At 46.4% G+C, this 25,888-nt stretch overlaps 2 protein-coding genes across 3 annotated transcripts in view; one reads left to right on the top strand and one right to left on the bottom strand.

The window, feature by feature from the left end:
• LOC130584457 (hexokinase-2) overlaps nt 1-1,358 on the top strand; it is a 27,935-nt gene extending 26,577 nt beyond the window's left edge. For both annotated transcript variants that reach the window (XM_057384449.1, XM_057384450.1), the window contains exon 18: nt 73-1,358. In XM_057384449.1, the coding sequence (XP_057240432.1) occupies nt 73-217 (145 nt within the window). In that variant the 3' untranslated portion in view covers nt 218-1,358. The remainder of the gene's footprint in view (nt 1-72) is intronic.
• A 3,553-nt stretch (nt 1,359-4,911) lies between these two features.
• On the bottom strand, nt 4,912-25,888 carry GMCL1 (germ cell-less 1, spermatogenesis associated). Its single transcript, XM_057384451.1, has 14 exons — nt 25,618-25,888; nt 25,031-25,154; nt 22,251-22,347; nt 21,847-21,944; nt 21,263-21,375; nt 18,822-18,887; nt 18,580-18,664; nt 18,320-18,410; nt 18,000-18,140; nt 13,234-13,303; nt 8,480-8,555; nt 7,612-7,757; nt 7,369-7,456; nt 4,912-6,248 (listed from the first exon to the last, which is right to left on the bottom strand). The coding sequence occupies exons 1-14, from the start codon at nt 25,791-25,793 to the stop codon at nt 6,120-6,122; spliced, it is 1,500 nt and encodes a 499-aa protein (XP_057240434.1). The 5' UTR covers nt 25,794-25,888; the 3' UTR covers nt 4,912-6,119.

The raw sequence follows: 25,888 nt of genomic DNA, 5'->3' as shown, positions 1-25,888 counted from the left end.
GATGGGGTTGGGACTGGCACCTTCATGCCATGGCCAGTTAATTCAGACCCTCTCCCTCCCCTTGCCCTGCAGCTTCTCCACCGTCATGCACGAGACAGTGAAGCAGTTGTCCCCCAAGTGCGAAGTGACCTTCCTGCAGTCGGAGGACGGCAGCGGCAAAGGCGCCGCGCTCATCACGGCCGTGGCCTGCCGCATCCGCGAGGCCGGCCAGCGGTAGAGGGAAGGAGGTTTGCCCAAGAGCTTGGTTTCAGCAAAACARGACATTTCCTCACCCGCTCCCTCTGTCCCTCCGTGCACACACTCACACACCCATRCAACCCCTCTCCTCCAAGCAGACTCGTAGCTTTACTTGTTCTCTGAGGCGCCACGGCAGGACTGGAGACACCGTGGGCTCTGTACGAAGTGTTGTCGTAGGAGTTTCCTTGCATGCCATAAAACCGCCTGTCGAGTAAAGCTCACAGTGTCTTTTGGCTTCTCCCTGCATTTCCAGGTGGAGCTGGAGCTGTCCCACCTGCAGCCTCCGTCACTCTCCAGCTCTCCTTCCACCGCTCCGAACCACTCACCCTCCCCTAACAGCCATAGGGATAACGCTCGGATAATTGAGACACTGCATTGTCACTTTAACAGTACCTGTTTATGTGTGTCGGAGTYGTAGCTGTCCGTGCTGTAGAAGCAAACCTCTAAGATTGGGCTAAAGACCTCCACTAGTCTTTTACCCTGATCAAGGCTGTATTATTTCCATGAAAGTCATGGTAACTCTTAAAGCACAGGGTGCAGAATTCCAACGGCGTGGCCGCGGCTGCACTGGAGGTACCGCGTATCTCCCTCGGTGAGCAATACTAGAGAAGCTGCTGGAGCCGGCTCAGGGGACCCTCGGCTGGCTCTGGCAGAGCATGTGCCTGGAAATAATTGGGGACTCAGGGTCTAATCCCATTTCCCGACCTCTCCCACACACCCTGAGTAGCATGTAGGAACGTGGCGTGTATGTAGGGTCGTGTTTCACCCCTGGACACCACTCCCCCCTTCCCTGGTGCATGTGTGGGCACAAGTAGCCACTGCCACGGGCCGGTGTGTCCCCTGCCAAGCCCCAAACTCGTGGCCGTGTGTCTGCCCTCGGCGTGGAGAGTCTGGTTTGCTTTGTGTCTGTGAAATAGTTCTGTGGCTGCAGCCTTTAGGTGGCACCTGGATTTATACACTGTATATTTATGTTTTAAGAGATCTGATGTCTTTTTATGTACATAGTCTCGGGGGGGGGCTGTATCACTTAGTTTTAACGTCACCTTTTCATGTTGTTAAAGAACAGTACAGAGTAAATTTTTTTTCTTTTTCTTTTTTTTTTTTAATTTAAAATTTTCTTGGGGTAGACTGGAGAAAGAGATGCAAAGAGATTCCTGAGGATGGTTGTACAAGAGGTTTGGGCATTCTGACTTWATCACCAGGACAAAAGGGAAAGCAGAAAGCCAGGGATGCAGTGTGCAGGAGCAGCAGGGCCCTGCGGYGATGCTGTGGGGTTTAGGCTGGGTTGAACCCTCAGAGAGATTTTATTTTGTCCCCATCCCCATCCCCAGCTGTGCTCCAGGTCACATCCAGGGGTGGGTGAAACAACCCAGGGCTCTGCAGCGCTCTTGACCTCACATCACTATCTGAGTCGAGTGCTGGCACCAGCAAAGCCAAGCTCATCTCCTCAGTGAGGTGACAGCACCTGGTGTCACTTCATCCCCATTTGGCCTCCCCAGGGCTGTCCATGAGCATCCCCAGGGACACCCGAGCCCGCAGCATTACTCGTGTGCCATGGTCAGACACAGGGAGCAATTTTTGCCAACAGAAAACTCTGGATGAACTAAAAGCTGCAGGTGTCTGCCTAGGTGAGCAGGGGCAGACAGAGGGTGGGAGGTGTTCTGTAAATACTTAGCAGAAGTTAATGAAATTCCAGTAATGTACAAAAAAAACCCCAACAAACTAATAATCCCCACAAACAGCCCTTCAGATTGGAGGATAGAGTTTTTGTCTATTTTTATGTATATTTTTATACTGCTTGGGGTAACCTCATTACCAAAAGTCTCTCTTCTGTGTTGGGATGAGGGTCAAGTTTAGTAGCACAATTTTAAAGCAAATTTACTCTTTTGGGCATTTTAAATGCTTATTTTTTATAAGCCTTGAGACAATTATAACAAATGAAACCTGTGTATAGAAATGATGTAAGAAACCAAGTTTAGTGGAAGTTTTAGAAGCTGTCAAATAAATCTTTGAAGGATGATGCAGAAATCCTCTAATCTGGTACCAAGCAGTTTTTGTGTGATTTTTTTTCCTCAGAAAACCAGCATTTTGCCTATTGAAAAATCAAAACGGAAATGTTTTTAGCTGCTGCACTGTGCAGAGTTGCATTAGTGGCTGTTTTTRCTGTTAGCCAGCTGTACCCATTCTGAAATCTGTAGTGTTTTCATCAGTTAGTGAGCGACGTTTTATACAACCATAGTTTTGGGGGCAGGATGGGAAGGATTGGGATCTGAGCAGCCCTGCCTTTGATTCAGGCTCCATTGGAGCAGGTGACTGATGGGGTGAGAGGGAAAYTGGGGAGCTGAGTGCCTGGCTTGGAGCAGGGTCACCACAGTCCCCTCACCTGTCTGGGGTGAAGGAGTGGCTGTAGCTTCACAGGGGTGAGGAGGGATCACCCTGAGCTCCCTGGATCCACCCTGAGCTGGTGGATTTTTGGCTGGGCTTGGTCAGAGGGATTCACACCTGGATATCCACCTGGATATCCCAGGCTCCCATAATGCTGGAAAGCTTTTGCTTTGAGTCAGAATGAAGCAGGATCGGGAATGTTCCCAGTTAAAAGCAGTACTTGAAGCTGTGAGTGCAGATCCACCCTCCCCAGGGCTGCAGGGAGGGTTTTTGGGGAACATCTGGAGGATTTTGTGCTCCTTGTTGTCCCCAAGGGGATTAGCACTGGAGGTGTTTGATGTGCAGTCTGATTGTGATGGCTGGGACCGGAACCTCACGCCAAAACGTCGCCATGGGATGTTCTGTGAATGTGTTTAAAATGAAGAAGGGAAGATTAAATCCTAATTATTGATATGAAGGGAAGATCAAATGATTATCTGKAGGGCCAGATGGACAGACTGCTGAGCCTGACTTGCCCAGTCTGTGTCTGCCCTGCAGGAAGAAGCGCTGCTTTGTGGGTTTAGGATGGTTTTGTTTTGCTTGGTTGTTCCTATTTGGATGCATTTTCTTTGCACTCCCAGGGTTCTGGGACATTCTCTGACCATGCAGGCAGCAGGGAGCAGAGTCTCTGCCTTCCCTCCCAGGCAGTTCTCTCCTCGTTGGTACTTTGAACAGGATTTTATTGGGTTTTATATATAGATGTAGATTATATATAAACACAATCAGCAAATACTGAGCCTTGCAAGCAGAAATTGCCTCTTCCCTTCCTGGAGCTCAAGGCTGGGAGGGAACAGCTCGTGCTCAGTGCCCGAGGGGCACAGGGGTATCAGTGGGGCACAGATCTCTGGCCTGGCAGCAGCACAAGTGCAGTTTGACCCCAGATAATTCTGTGCCTGCTCTCCCTTATCAGGCAATCCAAACCCATCTGGCTGGGGGAGAGATAAGGGGGTGAAAGGTCCAAGTGCACGGCAGGGGAGAGGCGTGAAACAGTGGCAAAATACACCGTGCAAGGGTTGTGAGGCACAAGATAACAACAAAATAAACTGGAACGAGATGGGGGAGCCCTCATCACAAATCCTTCCCTTCCAGATAAGGAAAATGCCTGCTTTGGGCTGATCATTTGCTTGCTTGGGTAGAAAAATGGGCACTGAAGGAAAAAAGAGGCAATTCCTGTTCTCAAGGCAATTTGGAGACAGGGAAATTCTTTCCCTTGTGACATCCCTGACCAGTCTGAAATCTTTCTGGCCTGAAGCAAAGAAAACGCATCTTGATGTGGGCRCTGGCTCCGTGTGGGCAGGGGAGTCATAAAGCCAAAGACTGTGTGGCTGCTGGCAGAAATGAGTGCTGTAGATTCACCTGATGTTGTTCTTCCGTGTTTACAATATTTATTTTTAGCAATTGACTGCAATGATATTATATATAGGCTTCCTTATTTTTGTACTTTTCATACCGTTTTCCTGAGTGTGGTGTTGTACTGCTCAGCTCCCCTTGGCCACCACTGCTGCTCCTAGTCARTGACAATAAATGAGAGAAAAACAACCACCACCCATTTCTGGGCTCATTGTCGTGTGTTTTGGCTTCTGTGCTCCCCTCACCCCCTCAGCAATCCCTGAGGAAGGGAACCTGTGTCCCCCACCCTAAATCCCTGATCCTGGCCCTGGCAAGAGGGACAGCAGAGAAGGGGGGTGGTTCCTGGCACTGACAGTGCCCCCACAGCCAGGAGGGCAAGCTCGGGGACACCCAGGACACCTCGGGATCAAGGGAATGGGTTGTTGCCTGGAAAAAAATACCAAGGTGCATTTCCTGCTCCACATCCCATGTCCTTGTGACACTGGGTGGGTCCCAGCAGCAGGGCCCCATGTCCAGAGGGCAGAGCAGGCTCGGGCCCTGGCAGGGAGCAAAGCCCTGCACAGCTCAGCYCAGCCCCACAGCTCAGCCATGAACCTGCTGTTCAAAACCCCCTAGGGGAGATAAACCTGTTTCCTCTGCCATTAACCAGCAGCCCCTGTTGCTTTCTACTGAATCAMTCTCCACTAACTCAATTTCAAGGAGTTGGGACTTCTAATTAAAACCAGAGTTAAGTATCTAAATAGAATTGACCCAATAAATAAATTGGATGCTTTAGCAGCTTAACACCTTAAAATGCTTCTGCTCTCTACTGCCAAAGCTGTGACACAACACAAGATCACACACAGGTGCTGAATCCACAGGGTAAATCCAACACAAAAGGTATTCCCAGCAAGAAAGAACAGACACAGGTGAATATTCCACTTGAAATAATTTACTGACAAGTTGCCATGTTTTTCAATCTTGCCCAACACATTTTTATCCTTGTTATAAAGTACAAATGGTTTTATATTTTTTTTTACATTAAAAAAATAGGTTAACGATGCAAAAATTCCCACTTTGAATCAAAAAATCCTGCTGTAAGAATTCAAAATTGTAAGAGAAAACATAAAATCCAACAAAGACTGAACAGAGTGTACCATGACACTACGTGTCCATCACACAACTGGAAAGGAATCCCTTGTTCCCAGCTCTGCCTTTGGATCCTGTGACCTTGCTGAACTGATGTGAAGTTGGTGTTACACATACAACTCAAAAGGCACTCAAAAGTCACAAGTTCCTGAGCTAACACGGGATGTATTCCCAAGRTTACAGCTAAAACAGCCACAGAAGATGTTTAAAAACTGGTTATTTGGTTTGTGTGAGTAGAATCAGCAYTCAGCAGAGCTCCAGCTGAGAGCTGCTTCTAACAGGACTCAAGTGACAGTGAGGACACTGGAGTATTTGCTGTACATGTAAAAAAATAATTCACTTGAGAACATCCTTGTTAGTATTTTAACCTGCTAAAAGACAGAATTATTGGCTGCAGTGTCAGAACAACAGCAATAATGAAATGTGTGTGTAAGCTGCAAAAAAAGCTTAAACTCAGCAGGTGGGAAAGGCTGGGCAGTTAAATAACCAAAGCTGAGAGGCCACATTTACAAAGATTATTTGGTCCTAATGGAAAAGGACCARGAAAATAAGCAAAATATGGATCTGGTATTTACAGATCAGTTATTAAAAAATCCAACAAATAATACAACCAAAAGCCACACTAACAAAACCCACACAACCTACAACGTGTGCTCAGAATCCAACAGGTAATTCCCTACATTGTGATCCACACAAATTCCCTATTTCCAATTTGGCTCAGTTTTTATCCAGAAAAGCCCGAGTGTAACACTTCTCAAACACGGAATGGTTACTGCCTGACAATGCAGAACAGAAATAAAATTTTTTAAAAAACAAAAAAGGTTGACCAGTTTTGGCCTATCTAATGTCTGATCTTCTCTTCAGAGATGCAKAGGAGAGCACTAAGGCCAGGGATGATGCTACAATGTAAGGCCTGCTTGTCTGAGCTGTTGGAGCAGCATCCAGGGTGGGAGAGGGGCTGTCACAGACACCCAGGGGTCTCAGGTTTCCACATGATCCAGCTGTGCCTCACTGTCCACCCTCTTCTCTGGTGATGTGTACAGGAAATTGCAGCAGATGTAGAGGGGGAACGTCAGGAGTCTGCTGTCCAAATTCATCACGATCTGCTCCTGAGGCACACATGGGATATTTGTGTGGTGAGGGGTGGCCACAAGGACAAGACTCATACAACAGTCACTCTGCACATTTTAATGACTATGGATTAAAATCAGAATATAAACAAATAAACCAAAGACAGTTCACCTTCACCTCGAGTTTGTAACAGACACATTCTCAGCCTGCCCACAGCCCCCACCCCAGAGCTCCCAGTCCTCTGCAGCACAGGGAACAACCACAGGAAATCTGGAGCAAATCTCCAACACTCTTGGGGAGAAAGGGGCAGTTTTCATTGTCAGGAGATTTCACCAAACAGGCATTCCCCAACAGTTTATACTTKAAAGCAAATTTCAGTTTACGGATATGAATTTTTTGGTTCCAGTCTAGGGTTTTGGAGTAGCAAACCTGAAACTTMACTCTAGTGAGGATGCAAAACAGTTGAAACTTCAAAACTGAAACCTCACCCTCCAGTGAGGATGGCACTGACAATAAGAGGTTTTCTGTTTTCTCACCACCTTTGTAACACTGCTGCCTGGGATTTGAGAAACTTGATTAACAAGTCCTGCACACACCTCACTAAATCCTGCCGTCAGCAATTGACTGAAAAGGGCACAATGCTCAAGAAAACACCACTCCTCTCYGAGGCTTTTATCAATTTTTTTAAAAGAGTAATAAATTCAACCCTTAAACAACATGTAGACATTCTTTTAACTCCTCAGCTTACAAGAGTCTTCAAACTCCAAATTTGCCTCTAAATGAAGAGTCTGATGGGTGGATTATGCAGAGAGGTGATATCAGCAGTGCTGGAAGGCTGGGAGAGCAGCAGAACATGACACTGGCAGCGGACAGCAGCACCACAGGTACTAATTTCACTAATATGGGAACTAATTTCACTAATATGGGAACTAATTTCATATTATCAACACTAATGAAACCCACACTACCCTACTCTAGTTCCACTTCACAAATTACCTTAATTACCCTCTACCTCTAACAGGAATGCCTGAGATTCCACATAAGCATGACAACAAGATCAGCAACACCCCTTCAAWAGCATTGGTGACTTCTCAGCATTTTTTTCATACCTTGAACTCCACCATTCAAGTTCAACAGCTCAAAACCCCACAGACACACCTGATCTTTCTCCAGGGTCAGGATCTGATAGCCYGTTGTCCTGCTGCAAATCATCTTCCCGCTGCTATCAAACGAGGCCAGGCGTAACCTGGGGGCACAACAGTGAAACCACTTCAGTCTCCTGTATTTTTTCACCACAAGGAGTTTCTCCCAAGGAGACAGGGTAACATTTTTAAATGTAACTGACTCGGGGGTGATAAAAAATAAGGCAAGCAGGCCGCAGAGCCCTGCTGGGTGTGGCACCTGAAGGCGATGCTGCGGCGTGGCTGCAGGCTGACGGAGCCGCTGCACGGCTGGTTCAGMGTGTTGCGTTTGAAGATGATGTAACGGTTGGTGTAGGTAACCAGCAGGTCCAAACCGAAGTTGAAGCCAGTCCAACGCCAGCAGTACTGCAGGACAGAGGGGACAGCAGAGAAAGCAGCCTGAGGGTGGGCTGTGACATGGAGCTGGGGTGCCACGTGAGCTGCAGCCGGTCAGTCCTGGCAATGGGGCTCTGCAGAGTGGGGGGGCTCAGGGATTCCTGCCAAAGTCTGTCAGAAATAGAGAACTCGATAGGAACAACCCACACCAGGTGGCTGAGTGAGAGCAGCTGAGTGTCAGCTGCCTCCCAGACAGAGCCATAGGGCACACAAGAGGGTATCAAACACTCAGCACTGGCTAACAGCCCCAGCCATGGTCAAAACACTCCTGGGGGTCAACGGCCTTAGGTTATGTGACTTSAGCAGGAAAAATTCAGGCTCCCRGCTCAYTTTACAASACCTGTTACCTAAAGACACAGAGGGGCCCTGCCTCTGAATATTACACATTTTATCTAGAGAACTTAKAAAAAGACACCAGTGAGCTAGGCTCTATTTAACTGCCTGGATTTTTCAAGTCTCAAATGAAAACTACCAGTTTTCCCATTCTTGTGGCACAAGAGCACAATGAAACACCAGCTCCTTACTCCTTGCAGAGACAACAATTGCTTCCGTCCTTCTGGGGTGAAAAAAAATTATATCTTTCTCCATGACATCTTTTGGATGCARTTTGACAATGAGGATCTACAAGATTTGGAAATGCCTGACTTGTCTCAGCCATGCCAGCTCTGCAGTTTGCCATGTRCCACACTTACATCACCATCCTTTGCCAGTTTGCGACCACACCTCATGCTGTTTTCTTCCAGTTCCTCTTTATTGATTTCTTGAGGCCTGAAAAAAAAACCCAAAAAAGCATCTTTAAGGACACTTCAAGAGCTTTGTATGATACCTTAATGTGGGGAAGATGAACAGRCTGGAGTAAACCTGACTGACCACACAACCATGGAATACCCTGAGTTGGAAGGGACTCAAAACTGACTCTTCCTTGAGCAGATGTGTGACTAGATGAGCTCCCAGAGTCTCTTCCATTCCAAAATGTCCCATAAACATCCACCTACACTACAAAACTGCAACACAAACCAGGTTGAGACACCTCAGTTAGGCAGGACTTCTTTTACAAAAGACCTTTTCCAGATAACAAAAAATAGCTGTTGCAGAAATACATCTCCCAGCCTTGCAAAAACCCAAGTTGTTTTTAAACACAGCAGGCTGACTTCTGAGGCACATCACAGACAAGTGCTGGGGCACAGCTGCAGGGCTCTGCACAACAGCAGTGCTATGATGTAGCAGACACGAGACACTGGAAGTGGTTTCTCAAGGGGCTGGTTACACAACTCGGCTAAAAAAAAAACCACTTCCCCTTAGTGCTCATGAAGCACCAGAGCCTCTCAGTGCTCCTTGAGGTGCCACAGCCCCTTGGAGCTCCYGARGTGYMACAGMCYCTCRGAGCWCCYSAGATGTCACAGACCCTYGGAGCTCCCCAGATGTCACAGMCCYTTGGAGCTCCCCAGATGTCACAGMCCCTYGGAGCTCCCCAGATGTCACAGMCCYTTGGAGCTYCCCARATGTCACAGCCCTTTGGWGCTCCTGATGTGCCACAGCCCCTGGGTTGTGTCATCCCACACCAACGTAGCTCCTTTTGCCCAACAGCTCTCCCTGCATTCAACACGTACAACAGTTCTTGTATAGCCAGCACGAGTGAGATCAGTCCTGATTTTCCAGAAGTGTGTAACTCGCTTTGCTTCACACACCATGACATCATCAACCCCACACCCACTGCCAGAAAGTGTTCAAGTTACACCAGGCCTAGGGCTGGCAGTGAACTTTATTAATCCCAGTGACATCAGCCCCTGCAGTTTAAACTACAAACCCATAGGACCCAACAATGCCCTCCAAGCCACAAGAGATGAGGCATCTGTTCTCCTCTTACTGCTCAAACTCCACAGGAACTTGCAGCTAAARCTTTTATGAACTCAGCCCAGGTCCTTTTTCTTGTTTCTGTAAAAACCAATCCTGGGAGGTGAAGTGTTCTACGAACAGGTTATGCACATAAGCTCATCACACTTGAACAAATTGACTCAGGAACCTCCAGTTTGCTTTTCCACATCTTCCAGCTGAACTGGTTCTGTGGCTGACCTAAATGCAGTCACAGTGATAAAGGATTTATTTCAGTTTAATTAGTGACAAATTTCACTAACATTAGTCCATAATGCTCAGACTGACACTAACATACCCCTCTCCATCCCTTGAGCAGTCTTAGACAATGCAGAACTTCAGCTTTAATCACTTCCACCAGCTGCCATACAGTGAACAGTGGAGTTACTCTGGAGTTACTCTGCTTCCTTGTCACACAATGCCAAACAGACTGTTAAGAGCAGAAGTGATTCCAGTCCTGAACTTCAAAGATCTGTCTGGCTTCTGCCACATAACACATGTTTGATGTAAAAAAAAAAAAAAAAGTGATCCACTTTAGCACAAGTAAACCTTGACCAGCTACAGTTCAAAGACACAAACTCCAGCATTACACTAAAAAATTCTCCAGTTCTTTAGTGTGAATGTTTAATCCTTTTAAATGCAAACTCAAGGTAGAAAGGAAACACTTTCTTCTCCTCCTCTCTATAAAGTTATCAAGACAAACCACATCACACTGTTTCCAAGCAGTGCCATTTCCTTGTTGGCAGTGTTAGAATTAACAGGTGCAATTATACCCTGCACCAGGTGGGATATGGAAATAGTGCCTTACTTCAGCTCAGAGGAGTCAAATTCRTGTCTTGCTCTGATTCCTAAGCCTGCCTCTTTACCCCTGAGGGAAAACATGTGTTTGATACTGATATGGGCAGTAGGTGTGAGAGGAAGGACAGCAGAGCTGGATAAAAYGATGGCCTTATAAAACCTGAATTCTATTTCTGCAGCTACAGGTTGGTCAAATGGCCAAAGCATTTGCACTAACACCAAGTACAGCTGCACATGTGCCCTTCTAAGGCACAGGTCACCAACCACAGGCCTCTCCTGCAGGGTGGCACCACAGGGCTTCMAATCCCATTGATCTCAGAACTGCATGCAATGGACAAGTAGCAGTGGAGCTGAGCTGCTGGAACTGCAGAGCAGCACCCCATCTCCTCCCCATGGCCCCAGAGAACACCAGACACAATCAGTCCATGATAATTACACAAACAGTAACCTGGATGCCATCAGAATCACTGTTTGTAAACCAGTAAAGGCTGAAGTTGAGAGATATGGAGAAGAAACCTACATCTCACCAGTTCYCACCACTGCCAGCAACACTGCCCTTGGCAATGGACACCAGAATAAGAGATTAACGAGCCAAACTGAAAACTGCTGGTAAACTAAACTTTCCTTRGCTGAGACTTTTGGTTTTCACTGTCTTAAAAGAAATAATAAATCCATACTGCAAAATAGAAAACTAGACAAGCAAGGAAAATATGGAAAAATACTCTGCCTATTCCAAGAGCCACTGAAATCCTCAGCTGTAGCAGAATATGAAAGTTGCCCTTTTCCAGGCTGGATGATCCCCATCATCCTCACTGCAGCTCTGTGGGAGCYCACTTTTCCAGGAGCAGGTACATCCAGTAGGCGACAACTCAAATGCTTCCACTGCACTGAACTATCAAACCACAACAAAATTAGCAAATACAGGGTCTTRTATCAGAACTTTGATGATTCACTTYCCTGTGAGCCCTGGYTCTCYACGAGACAGGAGGTACCACTGGTCTACTCTCAGATACAGCMACAGCAGCATTGCAAAAGCCTTCCCAAGAGAACAGCATCAGAAACAAGCCATGGCCACCCAAAACTRATYTTCAGGAGTTGAGTATGAGAGTCACAATTCTGTTGTTTACCTCCACCCTTTCCTAAAGGATTGCTTCTGAAAAGAACAACTTTTTAACGATCTTGGCTACTCTTCACACAGACCAGAGTTTGGTTTTTTACACTATTACATGATGACATCAAAAGGAAGCAACTGAGGAAGTCTTTTCTATGTAGTACGTAACTAAGCTATGGAGCCACACCACAGGGCTGTTTCAGGACAGAACTGTCTGTATTTAAGAATTGTTGCTGGCTGTTCAGTGACAATCCAGCCAAACCCTCCCCCTGGAAAATCCTGAACTGCTGCTGCCAGGGATGCACACCATGTGAACACTGACTCCTTACTTTAAGGGAAGATGGGAGATGTGCAACTAAACACTGCCACAGCCTGCACAGCTTCAAAACAGGTCAGTGGTTTTCACACCTCTCAGCCTGCTATCACCCAGTGAAGCTCCTGTTAACCCAGCATGTCCCTGTCCACAATGGCACCTGCTGGGTGACACAGCTATAGGAGAAAGGAACAAGTCAGGCTGTAGGGTTTTGGGAGGTAACAGGCATTTTGCAGCTGCCTGACCTGGCATTTTTTTCTCCACAAACCACTGCAGGAACCAGGAGAGAAGATAAGGGCAGGATCAACTCCCAGCTAAATTTTGACATAGTTTTGGTGTTAAATCAGGGACCTGGTTCACTGCAGCATGGCCAAAAGTGTGCAGAAGGAAGGGAAACAGTTTGATGGCCACACACACATGTAACATACATCAAACACACAGACCTTGCTGTCCAAACCACCACCTGGCCAGGCACAGGCTCAGCATCACAGGCACCAGTCACACAAAGCACAGCCACACCCCAGCCCCTGTGGAACACAGAAATGTCATTTGCAGGCTGGAGTTCCCTCACTGGCAAGGAAATGCCAGCATGGTGCAGAACGTGCTGGAGGAAGGGGACAAAACAGGATATAAAACTAGAGGATTCTGAAGAGAATGGGGTCTTAGCAGTGGATSAGGAAGCACTGACTGGGAAAAGCTGGAATGTTGGCAAGTGGAGAGCTATGGAACATAACACTGAGGGGGAAAGGCTGTGAAATTAGAAGGGAGTGAGGCCAACAGGTGAGAGGATGCTGAGCCCTGCTGGGAGGCCAGGATGGAAGGGGCAGGAGCAAAGGTAAAAAATGACAAATAAAAAATGACAGATGCCTCCTGTACCAACACAATTGTAGGTCCCCACGGCCTCCTGCACCCCCAGCCTGGGGGAAGGGGTCAGCACAGGCTTTTCCATCTGCAGTACTGTCCCAAAGTATCCTTAAGATGGAAGGCTCAGAAATTATCCTTTCAACAGTCTCAACACGTATTTCCAGGCAAAGCACTAGTGAGAAGCATTAACCAACATAAAGAAAAACACAGAACACATAACCACCACCCAGCATTTCCTTCTGGTCCCATTACACCAATTTTYCAGAATTCTGCTGGTTGAAGGATGAGAGATCAGCCAGCCCAAGGCAACAGATCTCCATAGAGAGCAACAGTTTAAAGGCACTGAAGTATGCTTCCCCCGCAAAGAAAATAAAGTATGCTTTCCCCACTACTTTTAATATAAACTCCAAAATTCATTATATGAATTTATATGAGAGGAAGGTTTATAATTTARGAAAGAAATAAAGGAAAGCCTGGAATATACCTACCCAATATCATTGTCTTGTTCTGCTCTGAGCATGGCAAACCACTGCTGTTTGTAAACAGAGGACAGCCATTCTAAAATTAAAAAAAAAAAAAAAAAGCTTGGTGTTGTCTTTGGAGCTGGGAATGGCGATGGTCATATACATTTGAAATAGAGAAATAAAATGCCATTGAAATAACAAAGTTACACTTACTAACTGGACAGTCCACATGACCCACCCCCTGGTAACTCCCAGTGTTCTCCAGCTCCCAGCCTCAACCATAGGGGAAGGGATAAACATCCATAACTAACAGGCAGTAACTCCAGACTATGCTCATCTCCTCAAACATCCCCTGCTCCACAAGTGATCCAACTCCACACATTTTCTCAGCACACAAAGCTTTGTTCAGCCAAGGAGCTTGCTAACAAGCTCTTGGAAGAAGGTGCTGTTTTCTGAATCCTCAATGGAATGCTACATAAGTTGAAGAAAACACAATCAAGGGATAAAAGAAAACAGTGACTTAACATAAACAGGGTAAAAGAAACAGAAATTGTACCCTGCTAGGAATAAACATAAATMATGTCCTGCCTGGAGAACACACAAAGATTTCATTGGCTATGTTAAWTTAATGTTGCAACTGAGAGATAAAACAGAACAAAATCCAATAGTTTACCAGGCAGTAACACAAAGGGGATCCCAAAAGCACAGGGTGTAAGAAGTTCTTAGTCAAGATAACAAATGGGGCAAGGGGGCAAGGCCACACATGAGAACCAGGTCTGGAAAATGGGCTGGGTCAGAGGACAGGGAGAACTGCTGTGACCAAAAATACACCAGAAAGCTGAAGAATGTGACAAAAGGAGGAGAGGTGAGATCACATTGCTGACATCATCCTAAAAGTCCTGAATGGAAAAGTTAAAACCAGCCTTTGATCTACTGACTCTAGAGTGAAAGTCCAGATTATGATAGGAGCAAATTGGGAACGAACCAAAGTACAACAGAAAATAAAAAAATAAATTAAGGAAATCTACACAGGTAAGGAACAGAAAATGTGCTAAAAGGGAAGGAAAAAAATATCAGGAGAGAGAGCATCTTCTCTATTTGTCTATGTGCATGTATTTGTTTCCTACTTCACATTTCATCTGCTGATTTATGGAGAGGGAAAGCACAGCTTAGGAAATGTTCAGAAGTCACAAAGTAAAACAGAACAACAAACACTGTGMTCACACAGACACATTACATATTCCCATCTCTTGCACCTTTTCTGCACAAAGATCAGACTGCTGTCAACTCCTGACACAGAATTTCAGTTCTCCCCTGCAGGCTCTACACACAGAGAGCATAAAATACAGAAATAAAGAAATAAATAATCATTACTTTCAACTACTCAGTGTGATTTCATTCTCTACTCCTTGAGAACAATTTAATCTGGAATAATCAAAAAGGCTTCCACCAGACCACAAACTGCAATGGTCCTGTCTGCAGACTCAGGAATGAAGAATACCCTCAAATGCTGAACACTGGCAGCCAACAGCCTGCTCCAAAGTGCAGCCCAGGATTGATATGAATCTCCTTGTAAATAAAAGCAAAAGTTCTGATCTTAACACATCTTGTGGCTACACCCTGGCATGAACAGATTGCGAGGGAGGCAAGTAGCAAACTCCAAGAGCACTTCCTTCCACACACGGATCCTCCTTCTGCACAGGGCTGTGTGTCCCCTTTCCCTGCACCACAGTGCCACCCAGCCAGCACAGCGCTCACTACGGCTCAGGGACTGCTTCCCTATAACAACACTGCTCCTTCACACCTCCTGAGCTAGGTACTAATTGCACRTTCTTTGTCAAGGCACAAATCAGCCTCAAAGATGCAATTTTCTTGAATTCTTCCTCTGACAGACACAGGTAAAGGCTTCTGGGTTTGAGAACACACACAATGTTTATCCACTGAAGAGCACTATGAATAGGCTGCCCATCATGGCCCATCACACATCTGGTAAGTGGTAAGATCAGACATTAAAAGGAGGAAGTCAAGTGCAGCTCCAATAAATTTCTGGTTTGCAACATCTTACTGACAGGCTGACAAAGTCACTTCACAAAGATACAAATCTCACTGTTCTCCTGTGTCACCATTAAGGATCTAAAGAGTCATTCACCCCAAGTWATTTTTTAAAACCTTTCACACTTTGCCTATAACCTGTACCAATGTGAAGTAAGACGGATTATATTTATACATAACTTAAGAATGTAAAATACCATGTATGAAAGCTGACACTTGTTCTTTTGGGATTTTTATGCRTAACAAAATGTTATCACTTACAGAAGGTCAAAGATGCCCCATGTGCTAGGCACAGTGAACCAGACCACTCACAGCTGGTGCCACCTCACCTTCTACTCAGAGAACACTTTTAAAGCAGAATTTTGAACAAAGGGTAACCAAGTCCATCTCCTCTTTTACTGTTTAACAATCAGTGAAGAAAACAGCCTCTTCTCCAGCTATTAGGGCACCCATTTCAACCAAAACTGGGAGGAGGGAAAGACTGTACATTTGAGCAGTGCTATTCCTGTACCTGCTCATTTTCACACAGATGGGCAGATTTCTGGGGAGGAAAGGCCCTGTCCTCTCCCCACAGGCACAGAGAGTCCTAATCCAGCTTCTGAGAGACACATCCTTCCAATATTTCACAGAGAAGAGCTAAAGGTTATTTAGACACTCAGATACAGARAGCAACTAAACTGTTGCTGGCAAAGACAGGACAGGCCAGCACAGGAAAGGCAAACTGACATGACCCTACACCAGCTTAATGGCAAGGAAAGCATTTCAGAAAAAGCATCCATCAGGCTGAGAGACTTCAAAACAAACATCCCAACTTAGCATCACTGTGCTGACATCTACGGCAGCATGAAGAGAAAAGCCAGCATGAGATGAAAAAAACTTAATTTTATAGGAAACAGCACCATAGCTCAAAGACAGGTTAAACATTTCCTTATGACAAAAGTTCACTGTGAACTCCAAGGCTGCAGGCATGGATCTACCTACTTCACACCTCCTGTATGGACATGAGACAAGAACACAGATGCTAAAAAAGTTTTAAGTGATGAACAACTCACAAAATCAGTACTAACTGGCATGTGGTAATCACACCTATAAACAGACATCACAGCCACAGGTGAAGGGGACTTCTGTTTTTTCAATCTTAATATAGTGTATAAGGTGTGTGAGTGAGAGCCAGGGAAAAAACACCAGAGTTAAAATGCAAAATTCAGGGCAAGGATTCAACTCTGACAAAAGAACACTGAGCATAGGGGAATAGGAGCAAGGACACCGGGAGTCAAAGACAGAGCATGTGAAGTCTAAACACTTACAAAGGAGCACACCTATTCCACAGGAGAGAAGGGAAGAAAAAAAAATAACGGGAAAAGGAGGGGCAGGTGATTCCTGTAATAAGAGATCAAAGTAATAGTGGAAAAACATTTTCAAGTCAGAGCCCAACTTGGTAACTCATTTCCAGGYTTATTCAACTATGAGCAGCCACATTCACACAGCTCCCCAGTAAGGAACAAAGCTGATCTGTGGAMTCAGACATCAGCAGGAGGATGAGAAGGGGCATTTCGTCTTCCAGTGATACTGGGATGTTAACAGCAGTAATCCTTAACAACATGAAATGGCATTTCGCTCTACAGGCTTCAAAAAGCACCAGACCCTAGGGGGAGGATGTATTTTACACAAAATGCAGATAAATGGACAAGAATGGAATATTTGAATATCCTCTCTGCTCCAAATCATACTAAATCTCTATTAGTAAATAACTTTTGTTTTGGAAGAGGGAAGAAGAGTTCACAGCTTCTTGTGTTTTTAATTTTCATGTTTTATTCCAAATCCTATCAATGCCCATTCACCACTTTTTAGAAAAAGTAATGGCTGAAAAACAGTTGAATCTCAGCAAGTTTTACTCTCCCAAAAGGATTTTTTGCTTATCTGGGCCCCTGGGTCCATTTAAACATTGATAAAGTACTATGTATTGATTATGGAACATTTTGACAAACTGCCTGAYAAGCAGAATGCTTAACACACCTATATGGGTGTCTTTGCAGACTTTTATGCCTGTAGTTTTCRTACTCAGCTTCTGCTGGATCTTCAACCACAACCAGATGGGGGAGATAAACATGTGAGCAGTAAGACAAGTAAACACATGGAGATTTTCCCAATTACTCTAGGGCAAGACAGGCTGGGGGGAACGCACATGGAACACGATCAGTTGAACAAAATCATGGAATACTCTGGGCTGGGAAAGTCCTGTAAGGTCATTAAGTCTAACTTGCTCCCGCCAGCACTGTCAAGCCCACCACTGACCCATGTCCCCAGGTGTCACATCCACAAAGCTGCTATATCCCCCCAGGGACAGGGACCTCACCACTACCCTGGGCAACTGTGCCAGAGCTGGACAATACTTTCCAGGAAGAAATGAACTTTCCCAGTATCCAACCTGAACCTCCCCTGGCACAGGGGAGGCCGTTTTTTCTTGTCCTGTCCCTTGTTCCCTGGGAGCAGAGCCCGACTCCCACCCRGTTGCCCCCTCCTGTCTGGAAGTTGTAGAGAGTGAGAAGGTCCCCCCTGAGCCTCCTTTTCTCCAGCCCCCTCAGCCACTCCTGGTCAGACTCATGCTCCACACCCTGCCCCAGCTCTGTCCCTCTTGGGACATRCTCCAGCACCTCAGTGTCTYTCTTGGGGTGAGRRGCCCAAAACTGAGTCCARGAATCGAGGTAAGGCCTCACCTGTGCCCAGTACTCACTCACCTGAGGGCAGCAGGGCATCTCTCTCCACRATTCTGGCTGAGGCCAGGTCACTGATGATGTACTGCAGCCTCAGGTGTGCAAACACGGGCAGGAACGCATTCCCCTGCGCCGATTCCAGGAAGGCAATGTCACACCCAAACTCTGCAACACACAGCACCCACATTACTACTTGCTTCCCTAAAGGTTTTCCAGACCCTATTTACATTGTAATTTTGATTTATTGATTAGAGAAAGCTATTATGAACAGGCAAGTCACCTTTTGCCATTAAGAAATTACTCACATTCAAATCCCAAAGCAAGGCCAGGCCAACTYTTCCTACCTCTCCTGCGCTCGGCAAACCAGGCATCAGCTTCTGTTAACACTTGCTTGAAAGACCCRTTCCAAGAAGGCACGAGCTGAAGGAACATCCACTGGGCAAAATAAAYAAATTCTAGTGAGTCAGTTGAAGAAGGTTTCAGGTAAGTAATCTGCACATTAATGAGAGACATTTCTATGAAAGTTCGGCTACTCCATTAAATACTTTCAGTCAATCCCACCAAGGTTCCACTGCATCGAGCCCCAGCAGCCCCAAGCAACTACCTTTTTGAGAGCAGTGTACACATCCATTTCCACCTGCAGCACAAACAGGTTGGAGGAGCTGATCAGCTGCTTCATGAGGTTTATGCTGAAAAAAATCAATTGTAACAGGTCAGTGAGACAGGGAAGAGTAAAAGAAGAAGGGGAGGTAGGGAACAAGCAACCAGCAGCCCAGAAAGTGATTTGCAGTGAGCATCAAACTTGGGCAGATTGTCTTTCATCCCTGCAAAGTGCAGCTCCAGTACCTGAGTTCCTTGAAGAGTCCAACGCTCTGGTGAGTCATCAGGTTATTCAAGAGCCATTCAAGGCACCTGTATGGAAAGCAAAGAACTAAAACCTCTGCTTGTTTCTTCTCTACATMAACATTCCTGCAACAGCTGCTCAGGCTCACAAAGCCTGATCCTGCCTCACAGGATTGGGAAATGCTGCCTTAACCCAAGCCAGAAATGCACAAAAATATAAAGGTTTTTGAATACAGAAAGTTTACCAGAAAATTTTCCCTTATTAAAGCTGCACTGAGTTTCTATCAGGGCACAGCACAAGTGGAATTTAAARGATTGTTAATGTCACACAGAACTCTGAGAACAGAGTCACAGCACATGGAAGTATTTAGGAGCTCTCAGCATTCTGCTCCCAAAYGTGGCATTAGCCCTCCTCATAAAAACAAAGTTCAGCTGCAGCTCTGAATATTAAATCTGCTCTGTGATAGAATAGCCTGTGATCATCAGTGTTACTTCACTGTCACACTGAAGACCAAACATACGGTCCTTACTTTATAACTCATCCAGTCACAGCACAACCAATCAACCTGCAACAATCTGCTCATATTTTAAGGGAACTGATGATAGGAGAACCCAACAATTCAATAAGACAAGCAAAGCCCAAGTCAGGCAGCTTTAAAAGGATTASAAGGGCCAAAGCCCAAACAGAACTTGATTTGGCTGCTACAGTTAAAGACAKCAAAAAACATTTCCATAAATACACTGGCACCAAAAGGAGGCTCAAGGAAAAGTCTCCATCATTTGTTGAATGCAGAGCATAGTGCAGTGACAGTGAAAGGCAGAGGTAATGTCTTTGCATCAGTCTCRGTAATATCAAGATCAGCTGTCCTCAGGATACCCAGTCCCCAGAGCTGGAAGTGAGGGACAGGGACCTGAGAAAAGCCCCCGTAATCCAGGAGGGAACTGTCAGTGACCTGCTCTGMCTATCAGACACTCACAAGTCTATGGGCCCTGATGRGATCCACCCCAGAGAAACGAGAGAACTGGCAGAAGAACTTGCCAATCCACTCTGGACCATCTATCATAGTTAACTGGGGAAGTTCCAGCTGACTGGAAACCAGCAAATGTACACTTATCAACAAGAAGAGTTTGAAGGAGGATCCAGAGAACTCCACAGCCTGACCTCAGTTCTGGGCAAGATCTCTTTGGAAGAGATCATCCTGAGTACCATCACATGGTATGTGCAGGACAATCAGGGGATCAGGCCCAGCCAACATGGATTTATGAAAGGAAGATCCTGCTTGACCAAGCTTATCTCCCTTCTACACCAAAGTGACCCACTTAGCAGATGAGGGGAAGGCTGTAGATGTGCCCATCTAAACTCCAATGAAGCCTTTAACCCCATGTCCCACAGCATCCAGCCAGAAAAACTGGCTGCTCATGATTTGGATGGGTGGACTCAGATGAGTAAAAAGCTGGTGGATGGCAGGGCCCAGGGAGTTGTGGTGGATGGAGCTAAATCAAGCTGGGGCTGGTCATAAGTGGGATTTCCTAGGGCTCAGTATTGGGGCTGCTCCTATTTAACACCTTTATTGATCATCTGGTTGGGGGAAATTGAGTTCTCCCTCAGTAAATTTGCAGACAACACTAATCTGGGTGGATTTGTGGATCTGCAGGAGGGCAGGAAGATTCTTCAGTGATCTGGAAAGACTCAATCTACGGGCCAAGGGCAACAGCATGAGGCTTAATAAGACCAAGTGCTGGGTTCCCACAGCAACTGCYTGCAGCTCCAGGCTGGGGCAGGAGTGGCTTAAGAGCTGCTTGGCAGACAGGGACTTGGGARTGGTTGACAGATGGCTGAACATGAGCCAACAGTGTGCCCAGGTGGCCAGGAAGGCCAGTGGCATCTTGGCCTGTGTCAAGAACAGTGTGGCCAGCAGGACTAGGAACTGACCATCCCCTGCACCTGGTGAGTCCAGACAAGGGCAACAAGGCTCATGAAGGGTCTAGAAAATGTGTTTTATAAAGAACAGTTGAGGGAGCTGTTTCACTGCTCTCTACAACACCCTAAAAGGCTGTAGTGAGGTATGGCYGGTCTATTCTGCCRTGCCTGCAGTGAGAGAACATAAGGAAATGACCTTAAACTGAAACAGGGGAAATCCAGATTAGGTGTCATAAAATATTTTTTCCCTGTTTGGGTGGTCAAGCATTGGAATAGGTTGCCCAGGAAGGTGGTGGAATCACTACCCCTGCAAGTGTCTGGATCTGGCTCTGGGTGATGTGGTTCAGTGACAGTGCTAGGAGCATGGCTAGATGGGATGATATTAGAGGTCTCTTCAACCTTGATGATTCTATGATTCTATTCTAAAAAAATAATAAAACAATTAAGTGGTCATTATGGTACTGAGTGTAAATTCACTGTTAATTAGCAATGCCCAAAGCAGYTTGGAGACAGTAATTCTTACTTTTTCTTCACGGAGTCCAGCCCATATGTCCCCGCAGAATTRTAATAACCACACACGGTTTGGGCAGTGATGGTTTCCTTCATTGTTTCACCACATTGCTGGATTAAGCCATCCTGCAGGGAGGAAAACACCCACAAATGTTCTGAGCGTTCACTTCCCAAAAGGAAATGTCAGACACTGCTGTTCATGCAGATTTTCATGCCTGAACCATCCCCATGGGCTGCAGTGACCTGTGCTATGCTGTTCAAAACATTTAAACCCTCATTCCTCAGAAACACAGATGTTCCTTAAGAATATTTCCCATGAAGGAAAAGCATAATGAATGCCTTCCCAGTAGAGCACAGTAGAGCTCCAAAACCTACTTAATCTACTTTGAGATATCACTCTCAAAGCACTTAATCTCACACCTCAATCTTAGTCACAGCATTTTTCAATAAACTCATTGCATTGTGTTTGGGTTTTTCCCCACTTAGCCTGAAAAGCTGATTCATTGCTCTGGGTGAAAAAGGCCACATGGGCAAAGATRTTCTGAACTGTTCTGTTTCTCTTTGGTAAAGACAAAAATACTGGCATTTCTGACTTACAAGCTGCAGCATGCAGGCTGCTGCCAGCAAGGCAACCACACGGCTGGGGTTTATCAGCACATCATCCCTGTAGAGCGAGCCAAAAGCCACCTGCAGAGCTGCAAAGGGAACAGGAATCAGAAACAGAACACTGAGCATGGAGCATTAAAACTGTCCTCAGATATAACCAAACCACCTCAACTGCACACCTTCTCTATGGTCTCAGTACTGGCTCTTTATCTACAGCAATTGATCAGACAGAAAACACAGTATGGGGCATTAACCAATCCATTACTGAGCTCCCACGATTTAAACAAACTCTTCAACACAAAGAAGTTAAACCYCATGAGCCTTCTCTGAGCATCATGAGGTTTAAATTAATCTCTCCCTCCAGGGTTTTGTTGAAACAAAATGTTCCCACTTACCTTCTACATCAATATTTTGGTCAGGAATCTCCAACTCTATGACATTCATGCTGGATTCTTTCCAAGAGCCACTGAACATACTGGAAAAGTAGCCTGACTGTAAGAGAGAAGAGAGAAAAAGAACTCAACTAAGTGATTTCATCCCAACTAAAACTGGCAAAAGCAGCACATGGAACCAAACATGGTTAATATTTACCTTTATGCAAAACAAAACATATTAAGGGAACTTTCACAAGCCAGAACATTCTGACAGACTCAAGGGGCTGGTTGTAGTTGCTGTCTCTGGCACTTAAAATGCCTACAGGAAAATTTGGGCTACATGTGTGTAATCAGAGCAAGGGAAGAATTTGAAAAGGCCAGAAAAGCCACATAAGCTCTATTCTCATGAACCACATCACCAGTGGGGATAGTATTAGTCTAAGAACTAAGTCATTAATGTTACTGGCAAACAACAAATCCTGCAGGCATAAGGGAATGCCAGTTTTGGGACTAGGGGAGAAAAAGAAAAAAAGGCATGCAAGACATACAAATTACTGTACAAGGCTGTAGTCTCATACCAAGGACACAGACACACACACACCATTTACGGCAATATACCTTTTAATTTTAAGTGAAAAGCACATAAAACTAGAATTTGAGGTTTCCATCCAAATGAAGGGAAAGATAATGCTCTACTAGGGTTCCTGATTTTCCTTCCCAGCAGCAGATGTGCCCATTATGAGATGCTATCAATGAAGTTTACCTGAGAGATCAAAAAAATAAAGTCTATTTGTACAGCACTACATTCCCTGACCTCTTCACTCAGCATTTCAGCTCAGGGCAGCAAATAACACAAAACCCAAATCTGATTTMATTTGATCTGGTCAGTATTTCTGTACCCTTGACGTATTCCTAGCTCTGACAACACAAAATATGCTCCTCTCAAACACAAGACCTCAGTCATCCTGGTCCTCCTCACAAGGCTGTCTCAGCTTTACCCTAGATATCAACTCCCCAGTTTCAGAAGGATTTATCATTTTTGTAACAGCATCAGGAAAAAGAAATTCCCCATTTCTCAGAGCTGCTGTGATCAGGCAAAGCAGCAGTGACTGTCCTTCACAGAACTCAGGGCAGTGCCTGGAGAGACCAAGGGAGCAGAAACAGCCAGGCTGAGAGTCCACTCAGGGGCATAGGGGAGGAGTCACAACGGCATTAAGAGTCATTTAYATGCAGTCATTTCTAACCTCCAACACTATTTTGCCAACAGTAACATAATTCCAATGCAGCAGTGTGCCCTGAAACAGAACCTACCTGAGAACTGTGAGCTCCCTGCAAAGCTCATCTCCCAAGAACACCACTCCTACAAGACCTCTACAGACAACATCACAATTTTCAAACCCTGCTAAACAGATGCACCTACAGATAGGATTTCATAMTCAATTTCAGTCACCAACCTGTGCTAAGGTGCCTGAAGCTTCACAAACTTGAGATGCAGCAATGGCAGACCCACAGTGACAGAAAACACCAGCACCACCAGCAGCCTGAGCTCATCCAAGCCTGTCTGAGCTTCCTCCATGGGGTCCAGGGTCCCATGTGGCAGTGGGGGCTGTGCCTGCCAGCTCTGCTCCTGCCACACCACCCACGGYCCCCTCAGTCCCACTGCTGCAGCTCTGGCTCAAAGGACTCTCCTGTCTTCAGTTAAAAGGTTCTCAAGCACAAAAAATAAAAGGGTTTTTCCTACAAGAAAGCAATGAAACATTTCCCTTGCTGGGGCCATGAAAGTCATTGCTGAAGCTGCTCTTGAATTCTGGCACTGAGACAACAACAACCCCAAAACCCCAGAATTTGYTTTTCCTGTCACTTGTTGCACCAGAGAAACTGCAGCCTTGTGCTGAACACCTCCCAGTGCCACCATGTCACACCCCCTGCTCTGGTTCCCACTGCAGCTGGCACACAAGTGCCCTCCTGTCCTGGTGCATCACCTCATGGCTTCACAGGAATCCCTGCCAAGGCCAGACCCCCCGGAAAACCACAGGCACAACTGAATTGGGCATTTCATGGCAGTCACAGCTCCTCCCCACTTCTGCCACAGGAGGAGGGACACAGACCACAGACAGTGAAGCCAACAGCACCTCTGTGCTCCCAAAACACAAAGGACTCCACCTGAATACAAACCCAACAGAAAATGTCTGTAGGAATCACATCTTTTTTGGACGTATGCACTAAGWTTTATTCCTTTTTAGAGTTCCCGAGCAAATGTTCCTCCTGCACTAAGGAATCCTTTTGTGACAACTCATGAAATCAAGTAACAACTACAGGGACCCAGCATCAGCTATTTCCCTGCAGGTCCCCACACAGAAATTCAGTGGGCAGTAAAACTGAGCTGGGGCATCACACGCTTTACAAATCCCTTCWGGAAGAGCCTCCTTTGCTCTGCAAGAATATTCACATCACACTAGCCTCTCAGCCACTTGCTCAGCAAACAAGAAAATGTTCTCAAGACATCAAAGACAAACTTCAGGACTGTTTTCACAGAGGATGCACCAAGATCAAGAATAAAACAAATAGAATAAAAAATATTAAACAGGGAGAGAAGCAAAGAAACTTTCTAAACATGAAGTTACAGCTCTGCTTCCCGACATTGCTAACAGGAACTGGATAACTGTTTACATCTACAAAGAGTGAAAGTCCTAAATATAAGGGGGGGTAAAAAGAAATATCTCCAGTCATACTGCACAGTTTCCAGGCATTCTTTTATGAAAAACACAGTTCCTGCTAGAAGTTAGAAAAAAGCCACTTACCTGACACAAATATATCTTGTGCAAGTTCCACTCCTCTCCCAGAGCACAAATTTTGACATCACTGTTCTCCCCATTCAAAAACAGTGTCTGATAAATATATTTCGACGTGCTTTTCAGTTTTTTCCTAGTAAAAACAAAACAACAAACCACAAACAGTGAGACACTCCTAAAAATTCTCCCGTTACAGTGGCAACAGTCGGTCTCAAGCTCTGGGAGGGCTCGTTCTGCCCAGCCCAGCGCGACTGCCGTGTCCCCCTGTGCCGGCACCCCATCCCCGCTGCTGCTGGGGCCTTTCCGAACGTCCCAGAGTCACCCCCTGACCCGGGGGACCCATGAGCGGCCTCTCCCCGACACCTCTCCCCTCCAGCCCCCGCTCCTTCCCGCACACCGGGCCCCGATGGGAGGCCGGGGCGGGCTCTCGAGTGTCGCCCCAAAGRTGTCCCCCATGCCGGCCCTCAAGCCCCTCAGCCCGACCCCGGCCCCGCAGCCTCCTCCAGATTGCTCCCGACTCCTCAGAGCCGCCGCCCGCCCCCGCAGCCCCTCAGAGCCGGAGGCCGCCGGCGCCCTTCCCTCAGCCGCCCCCAGACCTGCGGCCCCGGAGGTGGAGGAGCCGCTCCTCCCGCTCCGCCTCGCCGTCGCTGTCGCTGTCTCCGGGCCCCTCGGCCCCACCGCGCTTCCTCTTGCCTCCCTTGCCTGCGGCCGCCGCCTCGCCCCGCGGGAGCCCGGCCTTCCGCCCCAGCACGCGGCTGCCCAGCGAGCCCATGGCCACTCGGCCGCCTCATGAGGCTGCAGCGGGAGCGGGGCCGGAGCGGCAGCGGAGCGGCAGCGGCGCCTCAGCCCCGGCCGGCGGCGGCCACG

The sequence above is a fragment of the Malurus melanocephalus genome, unplaced genomic scaffold (genome assembly GCF_030028575.1).
Source record: "Malurus melanocephalus ecotype Western Australia unplaced genomic scaffold, MMel_1.1 scaffold_709, whole genome shotgun sequence".
In the NCBI taxonomy this organism is placed as follows: domain Eukaryota; kingdom Metazoa; phylum Chordata; class Aves; order Passeriformes; family Maluridae; genus Malurus; species Malurus melanocephalus.
This window is presented reverse-complemented; position numbering and strand designations above follow the sequence as displayed.